The sequence below is a fragment of the Diabrotica undecimpunctata genome, unplaced genomic scaffold, assembly GCF_040954645.1.
Source record: "Diabrotica undecimpunctata isolate CICGRU unplaced genomic scaffold, icDiaUnde3 ctg00000864.1, whole genome shotgun sequence".
NCBI classification, from domain to species: domain Eukaryota; kingdom Metazoa; phylum Arthropoda; class Insecta; order Coleoptera; family Chrysomelidae; genus Diabrotica; species Diabrotica undecimpunctata.
In genome coordinates this window covers 5942-32630 of record NW_027312017.1, presented here as the reverse complement: position 1 = coordinate 32630, position 26689 = coordinate 5942, and the positions used below count along the sequence as shown (strand labels likewise).

The following is a 26689-nucleotide window of genomic DNA, read 5'->3' as shown; positions in this document are numbered from 1 at the left end:
TATATTTTAAATATTTTTATTTAATACTGTTTCAACATATACAGTGCACGAGTTTAAAACTGTATAAAACTAAAGCTTTATGTAAATACAAAAGGCATATAATATAATTGATATACCGGGTACTTCCCCAGGAGTGGTCTAAATCCGTGTTTGAACAAACTCTGTGCGAAAAAAACGAGACAGTTCTGTTCAAACCGGGTTTAGTTTAGGACACGTTTTTAATAAATAAAAAAATATACAAAAATAATTACAGAAAGGAAAAATCCTTAATGATTGTTACAACTCATTGGTAATAAGTAAATTTTCAAGGTTATAGCTCAGATCGATAAGAATTCACACGTCTTTTACGTTTACCTATACAGGCAGTAATAAAGAATAAATTAAAAAGTGAATAATACACTTCGTTCCCCCAAAATAAAAAATCCTCTTTTTATCAGGAGTATGTCCCTGCCAACAAAGATATTTTAACAAATGGAAAAATTGAGAGATGTGACGAATTATTTAAAAATTCTGCCTATTCACCAGACTTGATAAACCGTGGTATTTATAGGTTCCCAAATTTTTGTTTGAATAACGATTTGGATCAAGTTTTCGAGAAACAATTGGACAAATATACTGAAGCAAAGATGGACATTCTTAAAAAATCATTTTTTAAATAAAAAAACGAATTTCTTTATTATTCGGTAGATTAGTTGTCATTTTAACTGCGTACCTAATACCAAGTATTCTACTTAAGGTGTTCCATATTTTTGAATCATCGATAATTGTGTAAACTCTGCATTTAGACTTCATTTCTTAAATTTCAATGAGAAAATTCAGATGAGTCTACATTACAAAGTGTATTTGTTGTGAACGGCAGCAATAGGAAGGTTGCTTTTAGCAAACAAAGTCAACAAAGTGATTTCAATTACAAAATCAAAACAAAAGTAATACAAAAATATCTTAGGCTATTAGGCCATCAGAACCGTCTTAGTTTATTAGGAAATCGTTGTAATACAGTCGTTTTCATTAAGAAAAATTGATCAGTCTTTCTTAAAAAAAAATAAGTAAACAGTATTTTAAAAAACTATGAAATATGACAGTGAAAAATAAAAGTAACTCTTCCTTCCTCCAACATATTTTTTTTGAACCCTAACACACAGATTAATAAATTCTTAGGTTTTTTCACTGAAACTGAAATTTATATTACTTCAGCTATCAGTTCCATTTTGTGTTTTGTTTTCATGTCATTATCTTTGCTCATGGTTCACAAATCTTTAATCATATACTTTATATTCCCCCTCTCTTTTTGAGGTTTTCATCGAATTCTGGTGGTATTTATAAATGTTATCCTAAGATCCGAATCTATGTCGACATTCAACCATCTGTTTACCGAATGAAACATTTTTTTTCCGAATCTATGTCGACATTCAACCATCTGTTTACCGAATGAAACATTTTTTTTACCAAATTTTATACATATACAAATACGTCTTGCATGTATTGCCTATCAAAATATGTTCATAGCTTTCCTTAATTGGAGCAACTGAAATTGGAGAACAACATCTCAAAACAGGAAAGTTCTTAGAGCTGTGCTCTATGCCCATTATAAGCCCTAAAAATTCTAGCCCATCGATCATGAAAATAAGAGATATTAAATAACTAAAAGGCTTCAAAGAATTTAAAAAGAACTTTTCGAGATTTGCAAGAGTTGCGAAGCTGTAAAAAGCATCAAGAAAGGAAGTACAGAAACACTTTGGCTTTGAAAATTGTAAGTTACGCCCATTTTGAAAATGGTTTTGACAATTATTTTTCATTTCTATGATTTGACAATTGAAAACTATAAAAATATCTGTCAATTAGCAAAATAAATGACGATTTACAACAAAATACAGTTGTCAATTGGCAACTGCCAAAATACAGTTTCTAACTGTCAAGATAAGCAGTAGTTTGAACGATATTGACATGTTAACGTTTGAGAAATTATAAAGAAAGGAAATAAAAAAAAAATATTTTACAAAAATCTTAGCGCATAAATACATTAGGTAATTTATCTATACGACCAGAGCTACAACCATTCGACCTTAGCAACTAATTGTGATAAATACAAAAATATTCATTTAACTGAGATCCTACTGAACATATATAGGGTATCTGGATTTGTCAATAATTTGTAACACTACTCGACGTATGTTAAATATTTGCAACGAAACTTTATATTGCCCTAAAAATATTACTTATCAATTTATTAGAGAACTTTTCAATATTGGTGTTGTTACGTCTCGAAACTTACCCGATGATCTCATATTTCTCGTTAGCCAACAGGTAAATATTGTCAATTTGTTACTCTTAACTCCAAAATTATTTATTCAACCCACATTAGCCAATGGTTTATATCTCTTAGATGTACTCATACCTAAATTAGAAGAATCTATATAATACAATATTGTTTATGTACGACATTTCATTTAACTTTTTCTGAGAATAGTACTACACGTAAGGAAAATAATAGCAACTGGTATTTTATATTTCTAATTTCAAATCAGAAGCTGGTATCAAATAATATTAGTATCTAATAATATTAATAATATTTTAAATACACTAATATGTTGACAGTTGACAAATGTATTTCGACAGTTAATATATATCTTAACAGTTGGCAAGTGAGTTAAAGTTTGACAGTTAGGACACTACTGGCATAGATATAAATAATGTGTTTTAGAAGTTAGAAAATGTATTATGGCACTTGTCAATTATATTTTTGACAATTAATCAAAATCAATATATTTTAAAAGTTGTATACTATATATAAAAGTTGTATAAATAGGCAATTAACTGAATTTTTATTATTATTAACGATTTTGACAATTAATAACTATATTTAAACGCTGATAACTACTTATTTTCAGTGTCAGCCATATTTTGCCAGAGAAATACTGACATGAGTCAACTATATTTTGACAACAGCTTTCGAATTTTTATTTTTTCCCTGTATGTGGTACTATTCAATAGTAATATTTACAAATTACAAAATCATACAAGGAATGTAACAGAATACTAAAGAAAAATTGATAAGACCTCTTCAACTGAATAATTTTTTTCTGACATACTAGGCAAATTGTTCGTTTAATTTTTGCAGAAACGTTTTCATGTAGAATAAATGCAATGCCTAGTTCAGATAATGAACTATTTAATATACTTTTGCAACTAGAAAGTCAGACACGAGTCTAAAGACAATGAAACGTGTGAAAGAGAAAACTATCAGAGAAATATATAAAGATCTAGATAAGAAGTATCTATAAAGACGGGAGAGAGCCTTACTACGTCCTGTAAATATTTTTATCTCGAATACATACTTATAATATATTTGAGAAATATAAGACCATCAGCCTTTTACTACACCACTGTTAAAAACCACTACAAAAAACACCCTAACCAACGCCGTTCAAACGATTTACAAAATACTTATTACTTATTATTAAACACTAAGCTATCACAAAAGTCAAACGTATCAATCAAAAAATTATTACACATCGTTGAAGTCTAACGTAGGCCGAACGAAATATACAAATAATATTGATATACAGGATGTTTCAAAAACTAAAAAAACTTTTTTGAATACAATACAGAAGTATGTACTGCAGTTTTCGTTATAGGGGAACATTTGGTAGGTGCATTTGTTTTCAGCTTTATACGAGTTTGCTTTGATAACGTCCTAGATACGTGTAGAATTATTTTAATATTTAATGTTTATTTTGACAATTGATAACAGTATTTTGACACTTGACAACTTTCTTTTGACAGTCGGAAATTATAATACAGTATTTAAACAGTTGGCAATTGTATTTTAACAGTAATACTGTCATTTGTTAATTGTTTTGTAATTATATTTTGACAAATAACAGCTTTATATTCAAAATATGAGAATATTTCCCCGCAATGTACAAAATACAGTTAATAATGTTAAAATAAGATTGCTACTTGTCAAATATATTTTGACAGAAAAGCCTAAATGTGTAAAATATATTGATATTTTTTTACAAAGTATATTCCGTAAGTTCTGAAAACTGCTTAGTCATAGCTGGGATGTTAAAAATATGATAACAGGGATAGATGTGAGCTAAACTATGATTGCGCTTAATTTTAAAAGCGTCGTGGCAAGATAAAATTTGATTTTTATTGTTTAAGCAAAAATTTAGCAATTGATTAATTCTTATCTGTGAAAAGTTTTAAATCCACCGATGAAGAGTTAAAAATGAGAAAGTATGTATGTCGATAATACTTTTCAAGTAGTTTTTAGATAAAATTTGAAATATCCTGTATAGCAAAAAAACGAAACAGCGTGATGAGTCATGTAGTCGAACATAAGTCTGAAAAAAATCTATTGTATAAATTAAACTCTATTAAAAATTATTTCTTTGATATAGTTAAGACTAGGTGAGTGTTGTTATATGTTAGCATTGTTCATTTTATTTTTAAAGTCCAGGTTATAACCTGCAACAAAAGATAAAATATAATTAATAAAAATATTTAATACGCATGATTCATAAACAATTGGGCATTAGTTGCAGATTCCATATATATAAATTAGAATTTTTACATTTACAACGTTGAAATGTACGCCATTTTAAAAACATTCAAACGTAACATACATCACATATAATCCAGTCTAGAAATGATTACATATTTACTGATATAGAATCTTGAGGCAATAATACACATTCATTATGAATCCGCAGTGTACATTACATAAAATTACATAAGGAAAAAGCTTATTCTGTTGATTTGAATACCCATTCTGCCACAAAATACATAAAAAACCATTGTACCATTGTAAACTTACCATTGTATTGACTAGTTGGCTGTGAATTTAATCCCTTCTACCTTTTACAAAGGTGTTTCTTTACGCCAATGGAAACTATTGGTTTTCGAGGCGGGATTCGCTCCCGACGTCGATTTGCGCAGGTTCGCCGCAGCACTGTCAAGTCCGTTTTTCACGTTGGCAACGAGCCGCAATGCCGGATTCGTCACTATTCCGTTTCTCTTAGGTTTCTGATTGCTATAAATAAGAAAATACAATGTAATGTTACGAGTGAGAAACGGAAAAGGATATTTGCTCTATACATATTTAAAAGAATTCGTTTAAAATTCATCGGTATTGAAGTTTCACCTAACTAAAACTTTTTACGTCCACAAGGTATTTTATAAATATGTATTTGTTCTAAATTGTCATTATGAATGCGGCAGATTTCTGAGGTGGAAATAGAAACGTCAAATACAAAATATTTTTAATCAAAATCGCATTTACATTACAGCAAACGTACCTTAACAGGATAGGTCATAGACTAAATATAGCATTACATGAAGAAAAAAACGACTCTTTCCAGTTTTATGTTTCGAACCTCTCACATAAAGACCACTCTATATGGAAAGCTACAAAAAAATTTAACAGACCGACAATAACAAATTCACTTTTAAGAAAAACAGATATGACCTGGGCACGCACAAACGCATAAAAACAACAGTATTCGCAAAGCATCTTGCAACTGTATTCGCAGCACCAGATACTAATAATGATGAAGATGATGATATAAGAATATACCTCGAAACTCCATGTCATCTATCTCTTCCTCTGACAACATTTACTCCGACACCGGTTCGACAACAAATAAAAATGCTAAAACCTAAGAAAACTCCTGACTATGATTTGATAACAGGAGAATTACTTCAGAAGCTACCGAGAAAAGCAGTGGTGTTATTAACAATAATATACAAGAGCATACTACGTCTTCGATACTTTCCAATACAATGGAAATTTGCTCAAGCTACTATGATTCCGAAACCTGGTAAGCCCGCAAGGCAAGCAAATTCCTATCGCCCTATAAGCCTACTCCCAACCTTGTCGAAAGTATTAGAAAGGCTACTATTACATAAAATCGAGCAAGTTGTTCCCATAAACGAAATTATTTCGGATTTAGACGTGAACACTCAACAATGCCACAGAATAGTAAATATAATTAAAACAACTCTCGAAAAGAAAAGTTTTGCTCTGGAGTTGTGCTCATTTATAATTAATTTTCAAAAAACATTGACAATTGAATTATCACAAAAAATTGTCGAGGCATCATCACATTAATCACATACACACAATGGCCACAATTTATTTAGGTATTAGTTTATTGTTGTCTGTATATATCCATTTTTAACAGCCATGAATACAGTTTTCTTGAAGTTTATTATTTTTACAATTTTATTTTATCGACTATTTTTTTCTGCTTTATATAAGTAAGCATGCTAATATTAATAGATTAGTTTGAGTAATGATTTGATACATTTTAACGAATTTGAGTCATTTATAAATCACTCCAATGACGCTCCGATAATGAGCAACGAGACCTTCGTATTGTTCTTGTATTAAGACCAGTTTATTACCACCTGAAATCACTTTTTTGACCTTTACAACAATATAATTTATATTGCTACGTGGGCTGCAGTCCATGATATGGTGTCCGTACTAAAAAACTGAAGTGAGCCAGCAGAGTGATTCCTCACTGTCCCAAAAGTACGGTTTAGTGAGGCATCAAATTGATGCCAGTCGGGGCTGAGCGTGTTAAGTTTCTTAAGAGTCTGACCCCAGACCTGTTAGTCGTAAGATATTATGATTATTTGAAGCTGCTGGCAATATTATTTTAGTTGTGTGTGAAAGGCCACGAATCTTGGATTATTTCAGTGTGGCCAGACCTTTAGGTGCGACCGGTTCAAAGATTTTATTACTTAGGTAAGTGAGGTCTGCTAAGGATCCTGATTGGGATTCAATACCTTGAATTGTGATGATGAATCTGATTGTGAAATCGAGTACGAGAGTGATCAAAAGCCGAATGGCGACTTTCAAGACATTATCTTGGAGACTACGTCTGAAGAGGATCCTTTATAAATTAGCAGCAAAAATGAATCTGATGCAGAACTTGTGAGCACAGAATTGAAAGATTGTTTAGTAGGTACAAAATACACCGCGACATCAGTTATTGAGTGGGAAAGTCGACCCATTGCAACAAGCAGTAACAGACGAAGAAGACATATTTTAACTGCACGTGCCGAATTCACGCATTATGGCGAAAATGCTAGTTATATGATACATCTTTTAAATTTTTTAATATAAACGATATTATTTGTATTCATATTAATGAAGAAGCTTCTATAAATTATGAAAAATGAAGCAAAGAACATCCAGAGAACCGAAAAAAAAAACGAGTAAAACAATTGACAATGATGAACTATATTGTTTTAGGGGAATATGTTTAAAAGCAGGCGCACTTAGAGGCAGAAAAAAAAGTAAAAGCACTTGGTCTTCTGATACTTCTACTCGACGCTTCTTTTTTTACCGCTGCTATCTCAAGAAACAGATTTAAAGAACCATCAGTGTATATTCGATTTGATGATAAAATAAGATGTTTGTAAAAACCAGGACAAACTTGCTGTAATAAGAGAAGTATGGGATATACTTGGTCGTCCATAAAGTAAAAAACGATTGCTCCGATCTCCCACTGCCGCGATTTCGTGAGCGCCAGTTACCTCTATAATGTGCATCAGTGTGAGCCAAGTCTCGTTACTATGTGGTCATGCCTCTTTGTTCTGTAACATTTTGAAATGGTGACGCTCATTAAAAATCCCAAATAGGAAAGAATGGAGATTAGGAACCTCAAGACGTCGGCACACCTATTAACGTAATATATACACTCGCGATCATAAAATCCGGGTCACCTTGAAAATTTTAAGTTTCTGGAATATCTTTGCCTCTGGTGCAGTAATACCCTTTTTTTTATGCTAAAGTATTTTTTATTTGTCATCAAGGTTTGTTTTGAAATAAAAAAAAAACGGTTTTTTATTGTTTTTATTGAAAAAGCAGAAAACAAACCAAATTGTTGATAAAACAGGCATACGAAAAAAATGGAAAATACAGAACGTGGTAAAATGTCAGTGAAATTTCAATGACTAATATCGTGTATTGCCTCCACTTGCTCTAATGACCTCTTGCAGACGACGGGGCATACTCTCAATTTTTCTCTAGATTACATGTTGTGGTATGTTATTCCACTCTCTCACTAACAGATCCTTAAGCTTCTGTCCGTTGTTAGGAGGAGATGTTAGGGATTGAATACGTTTTTTCAAATCGTCGCAGATGTTCCATGTTCGATAGGATTCAGGTCCGGAGACCTAGCTGGCCAGGGTAACCTCATAATTCCAACCTCGTCCAAGTATTGCATACTGATCGTGGCAACGTGCGTTCGAGCGTTTTTCTGCATAAAAACCGTGTGTTTTCTCCAAGCCTTGTCATGGTATGCATAACTTGTTCTTCCAGAATCTCCGTAATGTCCCTTCGTGCAGTTAAGGACCCATTTTCGATGATGGATAATTCTGTGCGGAAGTCGGAAGATACACCTCCCCAAGCCATGACCGAGCCTCCACCAAATGGCATTCTTGGAGCAATGCAAGCTTGTGAAAATCATTCACCGGTTCTTCTCCAAACTCTTACACGTCCATCGGATCCAGTTAGGCCGAAACGGGATTCATCTGAGAATAACTCTTTGCTCCAATCGTTAATTCCCCAATGCGCGTATTGTCGAGCAAAAGCTTGTCATGCAACTCGATGCGCCAGGCGAAGTGGCGGTCCTGTAGCCGTTACCCGAGATGATAGTCCAAAAGAACGAAGTCTTCTCCTGACTGCTGCAGCGCTAACATTGCGATTTCGTACTTCCTGTAGACGATTTCGATGCATAATTGCAGTTGAGGTCCGTTTTCGTAAAGCCTGAAACACAAGAAAACGGTCATCTCGTACCGTGGTCATTCTTCTTCGTCCAGAGCCAGGTCGTCTGGATAGCAAACCCTTCTCCTGAAAGCGTTGAAGGACTCGTTGAACCGAAGAAAGGCTTACGCCAACAGTTCTTGCGACTTGCCGTTGAGTGTGACCGTCTTTCACAAGCGCAACAATTTGTGTCGTTTCAACGACAGTCAAGGGTAATTTTGGCAAAAAATAAACAATAATAAACACTAATAATGGTACTAATAAACACTAATGGTGTCAATAATAAACGTTTGTTCGTTGCGTTTGAACATAGCAGAGCAAAGTCGAAGCACAAATGAGACATTTGAAACAAGCGGCAGTTACAGGTACCGTTCATTTTGGGAAGTGTGCGCTTTCCCGCGAAATCGGCACTATTGAAATTCTTTGTTGCAAAGGAAACCGCTAAGCCAACAACAATTCCCAGAAACATGCATTAGTTTGTATTTGTGTTATTATTATTTACGATAAAGCTCGTTAAAAATGAAATATCGGTGATTTTGAAGGTGACCCGGATTTTATGATCGCGAGTGTATGTACAAAAATTTTGATTACCTTGATTTGGAATTCTGAGTATCCTGTGCAGTTTCTGACTTCTTATCTTTGCTAAAAGGCGACCCACTGGTGTTGCCCAGGATGATTCTCATGTGAGTATCACGGGCAAAATGAGTGTCGGGAGCTTTCGCAAAATTATTGTGCCTAAGAACTGGTTGATAGATATTCATAGCGCCTAAAAAGGAATCTGGAACACACCACAATGAGGAATTATGGTCTATTATTATAAAAAATCATAAAATATTTCTTAAATTACCCACTAGAGATGTATGGCTAATAAAACAAGTACCAGAGGTTGTCGTATATATGTAGATATTCCCTAAATTACTAAACTTCAAGCTATTTCCTGATAAGTTACTACCTCTGTAGATAACTTATGAATCAGTATCTAAATACTTCCTTAATCATATATTTATATAGGTACTTTCTATAGTTATCTTTTATATCATTGGCGCGACACTAGATAGTTGCTACATCATTCTTGAGTACTTTCTTCTACTTATCTCCAAGGTTGATACTTTCTAAACCATATATACGCCTCTAACAATTTTGTAAATCAGTCATCCGTGTCTAGGTGATTTGTAAATAAATAATTTTCCTTTAGGTACTTCCTAAATTGTTATTACGTACTCCATCAATCAGCTTTACCTCTTTAAATTAGCTGTCTTCAGGTACCCGCACAAATCCCTAATTCTTATAGTTGGAATACTTTCATTATTATATTGAATATCAATTAGAGTTACTTACCAAACACGTTAGGGGGATCGTTCACTGGACTTAAGGGAGGTGATGCGTATATAGGGCTTTGTGGTTCGCTTTGGAGAGGCGACAACAACTTACTTAGGGGTCTCGTTTTGCCGCCTCTCGTACACTGCTGAAGTTGCTGCGTGAACGACATGGGCTGCAATAAATAAAACAGTAGATACTTAAGGAACAACATTTTAAATAAATTAACACAAGGATTTTGTCATAATATATTGTTTTAAGGGTTTATAGGCCATCGTCTGGAATGGATTATTCAGAATTAAAAAGGTAATGGTCGGTACCTTCTTTTGCTCACTGATGAGTTAGTTATAATCGTTGCAACATCACCTTTGATAATGTAGGTCGCAGTTGCATATTATAAACTCGAAAATAATGTATACAAAATACCGGCTGCTACAGCCTAGACTTACTCTAACAAGAAATGAGTAAGACATAGGAGGTGAATTGAAGATTTAAAAAAAATGATGTAATGAGTACAAAATAATAATGAAAAACTTATTTATTTTTTCTTAATTATAGAGCTACCTATACTAAACATAACTAAAAGCATACCTGAATATTTTGCACATTCTCCCTTTGCCTATCTCCATGCCTACTGGACTGGCTGGAACCGGTTAGATTGGAACTAGATTTAGAATTGGAACTGTGATTACCTAGCGACACCATCGACCGCCTCTGTTGATCAGACCAATCACCTGTACTTCCGGAAGGATAAAGAATGGCACAAGATGGTTTGGTTTCTGCAGTGGAAGCTAAAAAATCACTATATTTAGAAACAAATTTGCAAAATCCAAGATAAGATTTTTAATATAGAGCCATCGAAGACATTGCAATTAGAGAAGGCTATTAATTCACTTTTTTATACGGCTTGTTGGTAGTTTAGTCACCATGCTGAATGACGTGACAGATATTTTTATACATTAAATTTTTATAACTCTTTTTAGGTTAAAAACATCAATTTGTTCAAGGTTTTTTAAGATTAAATTGAAATAATGATGTTCAACACTGAGTAAAAAACAAAATTGATCGAATTTTACTTACATTAGTACATAAGTAATGTAAAAACAACAGAAAATGAAGCTGGAAAAGTGGAAAAACTATTCAAATCTTTATATCTTACCTGAGGTAATTGAATTGGCGCTACTACTAGTATGCGCCACTTTGTGTGATCTAGCATTGTACTCCTCCAACAGTCTTACAACTCCCCTATGGCCGGATTTGGCAGCCACCCTTAAGGCATTTCGTCCACAAGCGTCTGAATGGTTTGGATCCGCTCCGTGTTCTAATAACGCTACTACGCACAGTTCGTGGCCCTCTTGAGCTGCTATGCCTACAAAAAATACCGTTTGCATTATTATTTCTGGAATTCTTGCTTTTACATGGAATTTAAATAGTCAAACTAAGAGGTCAACGTGATCAGTTTTTGGCTGAGTCCATAAATGACATTGCAATAAATGAAATTACTTCCTGTTACGTTGACGAACTTCATATATGTACGAATAATTAGCTAAGGCTGTAAGAGACCACAGTGTAAGAAAGTATAATTTGTACTGTTTTAAGAAGAGTAATCCCAATTTTCTAAGCTAACATATTAATGTATGAAACATTTTGTACTTGAGTCACAACAGCTCAAGCAATAGGTAGATGTAAAGACAAATGTATCCTCTAGGAGTTTATGGACTTTTGGTAATTCGCAGATAGTCTTTTAACTGACTACGTGTCAAAGGGTCAAACAATTAATTTTTCTTCAACCAGAACAATGTTGTCTAAAGCATGCAATCTTCTTATTGCAATCTTCGTCTTCTGACGAAGTTTGGCGATCACTTCTTTCAACGCTTCCCTATCTTTTGCAACGTAAAATATCTGTTCAACACTGCGGTTAGTCCAATGTCTGATACTCGTCAGCCAAGATTTCGTCTTTTTCCTTCTACTCTTCCTTGCATGATGACGTATTTATCGTATCGAAGAATGTGGCCCACATACAATGTTTTACTTATTTTAATTGTGTTTATAAGTTTTCTGCCATGTCCAATTCGTCTTAACACTTCTTCATTTTAGACTTTTGCAGTCCAAGGAATTTTAAGAATACGCTTATATAGCCACATTTGGAATGCCTCCAATTTTTTTACGGATTGGGCTTTTAGAGTCCAAGTTTCTACCCATATAGCAGTTGCGACCATACATAACATGCATTAGCAATGCAAATAGTATATGGCCAAGTATATGGTCTAAATGAAATAAAAAGACGTATCGAAATTGCCAGGGCCACCTTCATAAAGATGAGGAAATTCTTTTGCAATAGAGATATAAGCATCCCTCTAAGATTAAGCATGCTAAGGGGCTACGTATTTAACACGCTATTATACGGTGTAGAGGCCTGGACTCTCAAACAGAACAACATAAAAAATATTCAAAGTTTCGAGATGTGGTGCTACCGTCGAATGATGAAGATAAGTAGGGTTGAAAGAGTCACAAACTTTGAAGTAATGCGAAGGATAGGAAGACCCAGAAATTTTGTCAACGATCAAACGAAGAAAACTCGAATATTTGGGTCACCTGATGAGAGGACATAAGCATTACTTCAAAATATAATGCAAGGAAAAATAGAAGGAAAACGGAATCCATTCCGTAGAAGAATGTCATGGTTGCGTAATTTGAGAGAGTGGTTTGGCTGTACCGCCAATGAACTCTTTAGGTCAGCTTTAAACAAGGTCAGCCTTGATGATTTCCAATCTCCGATAGGAATGACACAAGAAGAAGAAGCAATGTAAAATTGAGCAGTCCTAAGTATAAATTGTTAGAATATCATTTCCATTCGTTAGATTTGGTACCTTCTAAGTTTGATATATTTGTAAATCTTAAGAAATTTGGAACGCAAAACAGTTTCGTCCAATAAAAGAGACAAGAGAGTGATGGATGGATATTTTGGAAGCCTTTCACAATCTTACACTTTGAGGCCAGAATCCGTTTATTAGAGAAACGCTGGATAAAAGTGTATTGAACCAAAGGGTATACACTGCGAAATAAATACATTTTTTAAATAAAAACTTCATATATATATATATATATATATATATATATATATATATATATATATATATATATATATATATATATATATACACCGGTATTTTAGGCGGTACGCCCTTCCGGTAAGGATCTATGGAGTAGTATCACCGAGCCGCAAGCCCTTATCTCTTGCCGTACTGCTCCACCAGAGGTCGATCAGACACCAGCATATTCTAGTCTAAGCCGCAGATTCATTTAGAATTTTAAACTGCTGCGTTGGCCGTTTTGTTTTCTGTACACCGAGCTGGGGATCGAACTCATATCCACTGAACCACTCGCAGTGAAGCGAATGAGAACCGGCCGCCCAGCCCGCTTGGCTATCTGACCGACTTCATTCTTCAATAAAAAAAGTCACCATTTAATACTGTAATGGTTTGTTAAACTTTCTTAACTTATTAACTTATTCCACATAAAAGAATTAAGCAATTTAACCAATTTATTGCAACTGAAAATCACTTAATATTGTCAGAACTGTCAAACTAAAACTCCAAAAAGGTCAGTGGACCTAAGCTGATATAGTTTTATGTTTTCTACTTCTCAGTTCCGATGGTTACGTGATTTTCAGCTGCCAATGCTTCTCTTTTTGTTGCAATTTACTATATTTAATGGAAATAAATCACAAAATAGTGATTTGTTCTCATTAAATATGGTACATAATATAGAAATGCCACAAGATAATAGTTTCAGAACCATACAAAAGGTAAAAGGCGTATTCTACGGTTTTCTAATTTTTTTTCTATTAACGGCGTAACACAACTCTGTATTATACCACCAACGCTATCATATATACATATCCATTAAAATGGAGAAGAATTAAAGAAGCCTGACAGAATACTTTAACTAAACAGTTAAAACTACCCAGGAAAAATATTTCTGTATTGAAAAAAGTTTCTTAAAACATTTTGTAGTACTTTAAAAGCAAAATATGATTAATGCCACTCACCTAAGGCTGTAGCTCCTTGGTTACAAGTATGGTCGGGCATGGCTCCGTGTTCTAGAAGCATTTTTACAATATCGCTATGCCCCTGCCAACTCGCCGAATGTAGAGCAGTTCTATTTTCTAAGTCGCAAGCATCTACTTGTGCTTTACCGTAAGTAAGCAACAGAGTCACCATTTCCGTGTGCCCTTGCCACGAAGACACATGTAATGGAGTACGACCCTACAAACAATATATTAATTATTATAAATAAATGTAAATACAGTCGAAAATTTTGATTCTGCTCTTCTTGTAGTCTTCTCTACTAATAAATTGAAAATTCAACAATATTTTAACGTAGCTAGGGCAGTTAATACAAATTAAAAGACACAAAATCTTTTAAAATGAAATGAAATCTTTTATCGCATAAGCTGTTTGTTGAAAATAATACAGACTGACTTTATAAAAAAAACTTGAAAACTAAAATTGAAGGCGGACTTTTATCGTATATCACCCTGTTGCGCCAAATTTAGGCAACTTACAATTTCTTGTTATGTGATGCCTGAGTTTCACTATTTCTTAACACTTACAAAGTGTCGGTTTTTAGGCCAACTGAATAATATTTATTTGAATAATATACAGGGTGTTAGTAATGAAGTGCGAGAAAATTTAAGGGGTGATTCTGCATGAAAGCATGATAGTTTCCTATATATAAATGCTTCGTTTTCCGAGATAGGGGATGTTGAAATTTTTCTTAAAACCTAATGATTTATTTATTGCTCTGAAACCGGATTAGGGCGTAGTTATTGAGCATTTTTTGACGTACAATTAAGAATTTTATATTCATCATTGGCGCGCATAAGGATAATAATCTCAATTTTTAAAAGAAAAATCGAATCTTTTATTGATAAATATTCTTTTAATTTTTTACTTCTCATTAAATATCTGTATTTTGTTACTTTTCATGCAGTTTTTAATTATTTAAACCTACTTAAAGTAAATATATGATGACAAGAAACGAATTGATCGAGAGTAATAAATCGATATGAAGAACCGCTATTTCGCGACGCTGCCTAGAAAGCATTCTTGTAGAGCTTTGAAAAGAGCTTCGCTTCACAAAATTAAACATCTTAAAACGTATTTTTAATTTCTTTAACATTGTATAGTACGCTAGGGTCAACATTTATCAGATATTTTATTTAGCTATTCTCAACATGTATCTAATGTTAAATACGAACCGTCAAATTAGCGTTTGTTCATTATTATGCTTTAGTCTGCTATAAAATTGTCGTTAGTAATTAATTAATTTTTCTTTATTAAAAAAATATAATTTTTATCAGGTTGTTAATGTTGATAAACATTTTATTGTTATATTTATTTTATTTATAAAAAAAACATATACAAACCTCCAAATCTCTAGTTTCTACATCTGCTCCTTGTTGCAAGAAATATTTGGACATCGCCAGTCTATTATCCAACGCTAATACATATAAAGTACTTCTACCATCGGCATCTTTTGAATCAATATCTGCTGCATTGGATACCAATATTTGCACTATATCGTAATGGCCTTCCAAAGCCGCCAACCTAAAAACAGATAAAATGTGTATTCAATCTTCGAGGTTAGGTTATATAAAAAGTATGCAACCTTAAGTTTATTTCAACAATTAATAAGGAACGGTAGGAATTTTTATGTTGTATTTTTCCGACAATGATCATGTCAAAAATTTCCCAAGCTCAGTGAATCGACTATAACAGAAAACCTCTAAACATATATATATATATATATATATATATATATATATATATATATATATATATATATATATAAACATATATATATAAACATATATATATATATATATATATATATATATATATATATATATATATATATATATATATATATATATATATAATAACAAATATCGCTGTCAATTATCTGCCATATATCATTATCAGTATCTATTGTCATTGTCAGTGACTAATGTAATGTTAACAATAACATTTTATAAACAGTTATTGTTAGCAATTTTTGTCAATTTCTAAATTATTAAGTACCTCTCCACACATGTATGTTGTGTGTTGCCTATATTCGCCGCATGTAAATGATAAGTCATTATTGTGGCTGTAATATACTATACTGATAGAATTGATTGGGTCAAATGAAAATATATATATATATATATATATATATATATATATATATATATATATATATATTTTCTAAAACCTTTATCGTGGTCGCTAAACCCGGCCGATTAGAAAGAGATAAGGGACTGCTTTGTATCAGTATATTTGAATTTGTATGTCTATGGTTTGTGTTAATATTGAATGTCACTCTCAACGTAACATAACCACAAAATTTGTCGCTTTAAAAATAACACAACTTGAAATACTTTTTAGTACATAATTGAATCAAAAGGATCACGATATTTACCCCAAGGAACTAAATGCGATTTCAAAATATCGATTCTGTAAAAATTAAAGAAACCGGAAAGAGTTTCTAAATAGCATGTTAAAGAAATAAAACTTATTTCATAGTGTTTGAATGAAATACAGAAAAAAATATAAATATCATAGCCATACTGTGTTTGCCAATGTTTCCAATGACAATAAAACAGCTTTTAGCAGCTAAAATCAAACAAAAATATATAAGGTAATCTCCTAGCAAATAAAACGTGGAACAAAATGGGATCAGAGCATTAATCCTGAAACAATTATCTGATCATAAAATGGATACTTGGAAAAACAAATATGTTAAGTAACAAAAGAACTAAAAGCAGTAACGAGAATAACGCAATTGCAAGATTATGACTTTAATAAGTTTTTGCCATGGAATCAAGTAAAAAAGCAAAAAGCAAAAAGCCAAATGATTTCGAGACCCTTACCTTAAAGCAGTTTTTCCGTCGTGAGGCCTTTGATCTACTGGTGCGTTATATTTATCTATAAATAAATTGACTAAAACCGTATGACCTCCTTGTGCAGCCAGGGCCAATGGGGCCTTTCCTTCATTATCAGTCTCGTCTACTCTCGCTCCTGCTTCTAGTAATGCTTCGCATACATCAAGATGCCCTGAAATAAAGCATTTTTATTTAAAATTAACTTTAAAAATAAAATAAAATAAAGATGTATGGGTGATGTTCGAATATCTTTCACCGAAGAATATTGATAATTAATAAGAAGGTTAGTTGAAAAGTTTTCGGACATCCATTTATAACAATATCTTAGTTACTGTTTTATTATACTGGAACATTTGATGAAAAATAAGTTGATGTATCACGTAAATAATAATTTTTGTTGATTTATTGCCAACAGAAATTGATATAAAATTGGTGGAATAGTATATACCTTCATTACTAACAGTAAAGAAATAGATATTCTCCGTAAAAGGGTTCAAGAAGAAGCTAGAGAAGAAATTATCGAGAAGATACACAATGTGGTTCTAAATAATCGACCATGAAAGGTGTATGTGATTAAACTAATACTTTAGGCACCTTAGAAGAAAACATTACGTATTATAAAAAGCATCACAGAACATTATACACAAAAAACGAAAAAACTGTTTTAAAGAAGACTTCAACCGATTTGTTATGACGGATGTATTTAATTCACAAGAACATCCCAAGAAACACCGGCTCAGTACTGAAGAAAGCAATTGCTATAACATCGGCTTCAAATATTCTACCAAATGTGTTTGATATTTCAAACGGATTTTTTCAATTAATAATCAACAGTTGAGTAAATTAAGTAGTGGGAGATCCTAGAACATCTTCTTGACCAGCTAAATGAAATAAGTATAGAAATAGCCTGGTTAGTAAAAGAACGCTTCCCACTTTTTCGTCTGAACAATGCACCTATTCAAAAGCCGTTTTTGTACTAAAAAAATCGAAGAATTTGCAATATGAATTAATTGTTAGAATTTCTGCCAAATTTAGCTCTCTCCGAGTTTTTTTTTTAAATCAAATGAAGGGGTGGTATTACTGACAACCAGATATGTTTAAGAATCTTGCAGAATCGTATATCAGGATTAGATTATGAAAGAGAGCTTAGACAAGCTGTACTCAAATGAAGAAAATAATTCGTTAAATATTGTGAATTAATGCTTAATACTAAGTTTTTAACTCTGTTTCCTCGTTGTTTACGTACCTTCGAAGGCAGCATAATGTAGTGGCGTCCATCCTGAATTGTCACGATGTTGTTCGTCTAAACCTCTGTCCAGCAGTTGTCTGACGACTTCAACACAACCTGTAATAAAAAACTAGTTATTTTTGAAATTTTATACGGTTATTACGGTTCTGTGGGTGGCTTTGATGGGCGGATTAGGGTAGGACGTTTTCGAGGTGAGAGACGAAATATAGACTTGGCTGTTAAACGCCATACAGCAAGACAACCAAGCATTATGGTATGAGCTGCTATATGTTTGGGGAGCAGATTACATCTAGTTCCTATTAACGGCACTATGGCAGCTCGACGATATATTGGTGAAGTACTGCAACCGGTTTTACATCCCTACCTACAAACCATTCGAAATGCGATCTTTCAACAGGATAACGAAACACGTCATATTGCCCGTGAAACCATGGAATTCATAAAAGAATCTGGTATAGAGACTTTGGAGTGGCCATCAAGATCAGCTGATTTGTCACCCATCGAACATGTGTGGGATATGGTAGGTCGAAACCTAAATCGATTGTCACGTCTTTCAGCAAACTTAGAAGACCTGTGGCATGCCATAAGAAGAATCTGGATGAATATTCCGCTACGATGACCACTTAATTCGATCAATGCCCCACAGAGTAACTGAGTGTATAGAAAATTACAGAAGAGCCATCCATTGTTAATTTTTTGTTTATGTTATCAAATATTAAGAATTTTGTATACTTCCATAAATAAATATTTAAAAAAATATTTGTTCTTTTAGGTGTTGCATTTTTTTGCCATCAGTATACATGTAAGCAGTAATTATTATTTAGGCTGTTCCAGTACTAATCTCTTCTTATTCGATCTGCGGCGTATTTTGTGTAATTTCTCTCAGCATTTTCATCGCCGTCTCCAATAGATACAATGTTTCTTCTCTGTGTCGGTTCTAGTTTCTAATGCATACGGCATCATCGATTTTACAGTCTCTCATCAAAAGGCGCTGCAGCCCAAATCGATCCTTGGCATCATCCAAACTATGCTTATAACATTGCTGGTCCCGCGCTGCTGTTCTCCAAGTTTTCCTTTCTACAAATTTTGAGCGTCCGCTACCACTTCATCCTCCCACCTTATCCGTGGCCTTAAGACATTTCAGTCTATCCCCTTTTTTATAGATTGGGCATATAATGTGTCGGATTCGCTATATTTAATTATTAAGGTCAATGTATTAGCCATTGGAGAAATATTATCAACTCTGCAAAATATTGTATTTAAACATATTTCTCACTTATATTTCTTCTATTTTCAGACGATCAGATCAACTTATACACAAAAATTACTTTAATTAAATTAAAATTTCACCTTACCTTGTGCTGCAGCAACTGACAATACAGTCCGACCTTCAGAGTCCATGGAATCTATACAGCAGCCCCAGAATAACAGAAGAGCTACGACTGGTGCATGCCCCATACTAGCCGCTGCCCACAAAGGACTTCTACCTCCATGGTCACAGTGATCTACGTCAGCTTCATTTTCCAGAAGAAGTTCACACACATCCCTAAAAAGAAGATAGGGTTTTTAAGTTGCATAGAAAGGTTTTCTATTTAGATTTATATTTAAATTTTGAACTGATAAGCAACAACAAATGTTTGTCATCTAATATGGATTCATTTTAAAGTACATAGTTCCAAAAGAGGTGTTTTCATAGTATCAACAACTTCCCTATGCGTTTGAAAATATTGATACCACAATTTGTTTTGATTACCAGTAATAAGAAGTCATCTGGTGGCAAGTCAGGGTAGACCTGTGGATGATCTATTCAATATTTTGCGTACTTAAAAAGTCACTTACTTGGGCAGACCTATAAGAGTATCTTATAACGCGAACTAAGAACACGTATTTCAAAGATTCTTCATGACTCTTTGTGAGCTGTCAGAAGATTCTAATATTGCAACAGATTGATAGTATCTCAAAATGTTTTCATTGTTCAATTCATTCAATTTCATTTTTAATTTTCATTGTACTGGCTGTGTTTTCACAAAGGTTAAAAAGGTTTTTTTATTTTATTTCCTTTTATTACTTTTTGATATTGTATGTAATGTGTATATATATTTTTTATTTTGTTTTGGTCATCTTTTGTAATAATTTTGTTTTAAATTTTTTGTTTGTTTTTTTTTATATTTTTTTTTATTGTTTTTTGGTTTTAAACGGTTTATTACATGATTGGTATGTTCGCAAATTGCTTAAAGTTTATATTTACAATTTCTTATTAACTGATAAATACAATTAAAGATTTCTACGTTTCCAGAGAAATTTAATTCATTTATGTGAAATGGGAAACAGGCATTTAGTTTTCGTAAGTTTTCATATAAACATGTAATATTTCCTTGTTGGTTTACACATTCTATATATTTACCACAAGTACAGTTTGGAGTGTCTGCTAAATTAATTTTGTACATTCTTGAAGGTGTTAGAGCATGATTTGACCTTAGCCTATTAATAGTTTTAATAAAACTTCTGTTGGACTCTGAATGAAACCACCTTTTTTTAAGAAGTGTGGGTTGCCAATATTTAAAGGATGACTAACTTTCGGACTCGTATAATTGGCTTGACATTTTAATTTGAGCCGATGTTTATTATATACATCTATATCTGACACCGGTAGAATATGGTTTCTCCGCTTGATAATGCTTCTTTTGCCAAATCATCTGCAATTATATTACCCTTTATCCCAGAATGGCCTTTGATCCATGCGATAATAACTTCTCCTCCGAGCTTTGATACCTCGTAGTACAATTTTAAAATCTCTATTTCAAGATTAGTCAATTTCTTGGATTTATTTGTTACACATAATCTTTCTACTGCACTTTTACTGTCTGTAAATATTACACAGTTCTCCATTTCCTTTATCAAAGCGTGAGAAAGAGCAAACTTTAAACCCAGCATTTCGGATGTGTAGATGGTGGCTTCATTAGGTAACTTATATTTATGCTGTAGTCCAGAATTCTGTTGGTATACTGCACAAGCAGTGATATTTCCTTTTTTGAACCATCAGTAAACATATAATAATAATTAGGCCATCTCTTCTGAATTTCTGCGTTAAACATGGGGCCTTGGACATCATTGAGAAATTCTGTCTTGATTTTTATTGAGAACAGTACATGAGGCTTTTCAGTATAAACTGGTGGAAGATGACCCTTATAAAGTACCTCTTTGAATTTAGACATATTTCTATAGCTTACCGCCACGAGTGGAGATTTTTTCTTAAACCAATACCTTTTAGTCAAATCTAAAACAGCCAGATTGTGTATATCTTTGAGAAATACTTGGTCTCTGCTAATGGTACGAGCTATATATTTGTCGGTAAGATACTGCCTCCGTAAATTCAATGGCGGTTCAACAGCTTCAATTTCCATTACATTAATTGGTGTAGATTTCAGATACCCAAGGCACAAGCGTAGGCACTTATTTTTCTGTACCTCAATTTTTGTTAAATGGGTGTTCGATGCGTTTCCATACAAGTGACAGCTATAATCGAAAACTGGTCGTATCATTGATCGATAAAACATTAAACTAATGTTGGGATCTGCACCCCAGTTTGTTTTACAGAAAGCTCTTAGGATATTCATAGATTTTTCGGTTTTTTTATTGATATGTTGAATATGATCTTTCCACAAAAGTTTTCTGTCTACCTATATTGGACAGTCGAGGAGCATTAGTAAAAATGTAATTTTCATGACAATCAATTGTGCCTTAATTCTATATAAATATAATATTTTAATAAAACGCCACTGCGTGGTTTTGTCCATACGCCAATAAGAAATCTGCAAGAACCAGATATTCCAAATACAGTTATGTGTAATTGATGATTCAGGAAAAAGTTCCACGAAATCGCAATACAGAACATATAAAAATATGCCTACGTAATTTAAGATAACAGTACTATATGTTCATCATCTCATGATAAGATGTGTGCTAGTTTTATTTAAAACTTGTACTTTTATAGGTACCTTTAATGGATAATGGTACTATTTCTGAAACTGATGAATATTACGTTTGTATGGGATTAAGCCAGAATTGATTGTAATGAAAATTAAATTTTATCTGATCTTATTTGAAAGTGATACTGATATTTTTTTGAAAAATATCTTGTTGGAAATATATACTTATATATTTAAAGTTATATTAAAAATAAAGTTAAAAACAAGCTACTACTTCAAATAATTAATGGAAAAAGTTAAAAGTTTACTATTACAGTAGGTCAAAGGAAATGAAAAGAACAAGGAATATTTGTAAGGTTAGAAAATTACAAATAATATTGTACATACCTGTGCCCCTCAAATGAAGCAACCAGCAACGGTGTCATACCTTCTTTATCCCTATGGTCAACCGTAGCACCCCTTTCCAACAAGGTAGCAACAACGCTGGCCCCAGGCGTTCGTGGAGCACACAGAGCTGCAACAGACAATGCAGTCCGCCCGTCTGCATCGGCATGGTTAATGTCAGCACCGAAATTCAACAGATGTTCCACAATCTCTGCGTGGCCCATGTAAGCGGCAGCTATCAATGCCGTTCGACCTTCGTGGTCTGTCAAATTAACGCTGGCGCCGTTCTGGAGGAGAATTTTGACGATTTCTTCGTGACCTGACCACGCAGCTGCTCGGAGCGCTGTGCGATTTTCTGCATCGACACTGTCGAGGACACAGCCATGCTTTACGAGTAATTCCACTACCTAAAAAGAATATTGATATTTACCATATATTCTACAGAAAATTAAATAAATAAACAAGATATTTATGTTTTAGATAGTCATCATTTACCTCTGTGTGGCCACCCCAAGCTGCTGCTCTAAGTGGTGTCCAGCCATCTACATCCGCTTGATCCGAATTCGCACCAGCTTCAAGAAGAACCTGAAAGACAAATTAAACATTATTTATTTATCACACTTTATCTAAAATTAACAACCTTATTCTTCTCATTATCAAAGTACACAAGATACTATTTCTTGAGTTTTTTTATGAAGGACGACAAGCCATCTACAACAATTTTTCCATCAGGCTGTTGATTATATTATATTAACTCATTAAATCGGTACATTTTTTCCAGATTCATTTCAATTCTTTTATTCATTCTAGTGTTTAGTTCAATGTATATCACTGGCATAATTTCAATCGATTGGCTGGGGTTCACCTTTATCCTTTGGCAAAAAATGAACGAAAAGAAAGTAATTCTGAGGGTGATTAATAAGAGTATTTATAAAAAAAACTGGAAGAAAAGATAAGTAGTAACCAGTTCGGATTTAGAAATGGATTGGGAACGAGAGAGATTATATTCAACCGTAAGTTCTAGTATAATCACACCGAGACGTCAATGAAGATATTTTTCTACACTGTCCATATTTCCAGAAGCCCTTTGACATAGACACTGCAGAACGAAAGAACTACTGAAAGTGGCATATATCTACTAGGAAGATAAAAGAATTATTGCTAACTTATACCGGGGACAATTCGGTTTGATCGTGGAGTTTCGAAAGCAGTTGATATAAGGAGAATCAAACAGAGATGCATTTTATCTGTGCTCATATTTAAATGTACCCCAAAAACATTTTTGACTAGGCACTACAGGATAATCTATTTAGAATCAAAATCTACTGTGTTCCTATTAACGTTATGATATATAGATAATGCGGTTCTACCAGTAAATAGCTACAATGGCTTCTATTAGTGAGATTAATGAGAGCATGTCACGAGTCTAAAATTGAGGAGTAACGAGTATAAACGGTCTACCAGTTCAAATAATTGGCAATTGAACGTATCTATGTACATATGCAACAAAAGCTCTGTATAAAGAAAATAAAGTGTCCATTAAAATGGGAACAAGAATCATAGGAGACTTCACCACAACAAAAGGGCTCCTGCAGGGTTGTTCCACATCTCCAACCCTATTCAAAATATACTTAGAAAAAGCCTTGACTACATGGAAAAGAAAATGCGAAGGCATGGGAGTACCGGTACAGAACGAATACCTATATACGTTAAGCTTTGCAGACGATCAGGTAGTGATTGCATAAGACCAAGAAACTACAAGAAAAATATACCAAGGCTGGCCTAGATATTAACCTCGCGAAAACAGAGTACCTATCTACAAGTGAAGAAGACATAGAAGATCTACAGATTGATGACAACGTAACAATCAAAGGAAAGGATAAATTCAAATACCTGGGGTTTATAATCACGAAAAAGGCAACAACAGAGGAAGAAATTACACAAAGATTAGGACAAACAAGAACAGCAATCCGACAACTTAACTCAGTATGGTGGGATAGACACCTAAATATGAAGACAAAAACGCAGATTTATAAAACATTAGTGCGAAGTATTATGACATATGGGGCTGAAAATTGGATCATAAACAAGAAAAACAGCAGTAAGATAGTAGCAACAGAGATGGAATGACTGCGAAGATGCTGCAGAGTAACAAGAATGGATAGGAGAAGTAATGACGAAATAAAGCAAAGAACATCAATAGAAACAGACATACTAACATATATAGAAAAAAAAAGATTAAAGTGGTATGGACATGTAAGAAGAACTAGCGACAGCAGATGGATAAAGAGAATAACCGAATGGAGCCCCATAGGAAGGAGGAAAAGAGGACGACCCCGAAAATCCTGGAGGAACGAAGTAGACGACGCCATGAGTAAGAGAGGCCTAAACGATGGAGAATGGAACAACAGAGAGAGATGGAAACGGTTGAGCGAGGGAAGGCAGTGAATACTGTAGAATCCCTAAATATATATATATATATATATATATATATATATATATATATATATATATATAACTTATCTAGGCTTCAAAATAAAGAGCGATCGGGACCCATATTCAGAAATTCGTTGTCGCACATCACAAGCAACAAAAGCTGCCTTTAAGAATAAGAATACTGAATTTTTAATGAGACACTCGGGAAAGTGTCCATAAGTGATGCAAGGAAAAATATTGGGAAGCAGAGTATTTCAGAAAAAAAAAGACAAAGTCTTGGCTTAAAAATCTAAGATGGTGGTAAGCACAAATAATCAAATCTCTTTTTCGGGTAGCTACTTACTAATTTTCCGTGTCCGGGTCATTTCTTTAGATCTGAAACTGCCAATGTTTCACCACTTTGGACGGCTCTATTATTAGGCGTCATTAGGTCAAAGTGACTGTATACCTAAGCCTGTGCAAACCAATATATGTTCGGGATTTGCATGTCACTTTAAATGTAAGCCTGCCATCCAATTGTACCCACAAGTATTTCGGTACTGTACCGTTCTCTAATAGTTCTCGCCATATTTGGCTTTTTTCTGGCTTGATAATTGTTCAGATGATAGACACAGACTTGATTTTTCTTTGGGTTTGGTCTTAGCGATTTTTTCTGTAGTACTCTGCTAGTTCTTCCAGCGCAGCCGATAATTAGATGTCTACGTCTTCAGAATCTCTCCCTTATGGAGCCACCACTGCATCATCAGCATAAATAAAGCGCCTCATCTTAAAGTGATCTGGTAAGTCATTAGTGTAAATATTATAGAGAAGAAGTGCAAGCACGCTTCCTTAAGACAGTCTATTTCTGTTATTTCCCCGCGGGCCATCCTGGATTGGAATGTAACCATAGACACCCGGTAGTTAATAAGGTGATCCGTTAGCTAATTATGTGATAATTGACAATTTTACAGCATTCCAAGATGAAATATTAAGTCAGGTTTTAACATTCACTAGGTGTTTCTAAACCAACCAGTTTTTCTTGAGGTTATATTTGCTCTTGGAGTTAATGTCTATGTTACGTAATAGCTTTAACTAATATTGTCCTTGTATGTCAGTTCCAGCTTCACTTTTCATGTCTGATTCGTTTACTACTTACAAATCGTGATTAGATATATGTATTAGAAAGCCAATAGATTCATATAGTTTCTTGCAGTTAATGTCTATGTTACGTAATAGCTTTAACTAATATTGTCCTTGTATGTCAGTTCCAGCTTCACTTTTCATGTCTGATTCGTTTACTACTTACAAATCGTGATTAGATATATGTATTAGAAAGCCAATAGATTCATATAGTTTCGCGTATCTTCTCGTGATAAAAATTGTCCGGAGTATTTCTTGTTTGTAACTAGTTGTTTAACGTAGTTATTATGGTACAATTATAAGAAAATTATTGAGATTTTTAATAAATGAGATCAATTAATACATATACGGAAAAACGGAAAATAAATTTTTTTAATTAAATTCAATGACACTCTTTAAACCTATTTTATAATAATTTTACGTACCTTAACAACTTGAGCCTGTCCTAATCTAGCAGCAACATGCAGAGCAGCTTGACCATGCATATCGTGGATGTCAAACAAAGGTTCTGGACTCTGTTCGCTGGAAGTACTTGCCAATGACAT

The 26689-nt window shown here is 33.5% G+C and overlaps 1 protein-coding gene across 1 annotated transcript; it reads right to left on the bottom strand.

Annotated features, from left to right (window-relative positions):
- LOC140431443 (uncharacterized) lies at nt 1-26689 on the bottom strand. Its single transcript, XM_072519373.1, has 14 exons — nt 26570-26689; nt 23085-23174; nt 22593-22996; nt 19632-19822; nt 18274-18372; nt 17016-17199; nt 15531-15711; nt 14151-14367; nt 11259-11468; nt 10691-10890; nt 10121-10274; nt 9374-9560; nt 4823-5038; nt 1-4473 (listed from the first exon to the last, which is right to left on the bottom strand). The coding sequence occupies exons 1-13, from the start codon at nt 26687-26689 to the stop codon at nt 4867-4869; spliced, it is 2409 nt and encodes an 802-aa protein (XP_072375474.1). The 3' UTR covers nt 1-4473; nt 4823-4866.

Excerpts from the sequence above, each read along its gene's own strand:
- LOC140431443 (XM_072519373.1), bottom strand. The coding sequence starts at position 26,689 with ATGTCATTGGCAAGTACTTCCAGCGAACAGAGTCCAGAACCTTTGTTT. Across the intron at positions 19,823-22,592 it reads GCTTCATTTGAGGGGCACAG|GGATGTGTGTGAACTTCTTC; the intron begins GTATGTACAATA and ends TCTTCTTTTTAG. Across the intron at positions 11,469-14,150 it reads CCAAGGAGCTACAGCCTTAG|GCATAGCAGCTCAAGAGGGC; the intron begins GTGAGTGGCATT and ends TATTTTTTGTAG.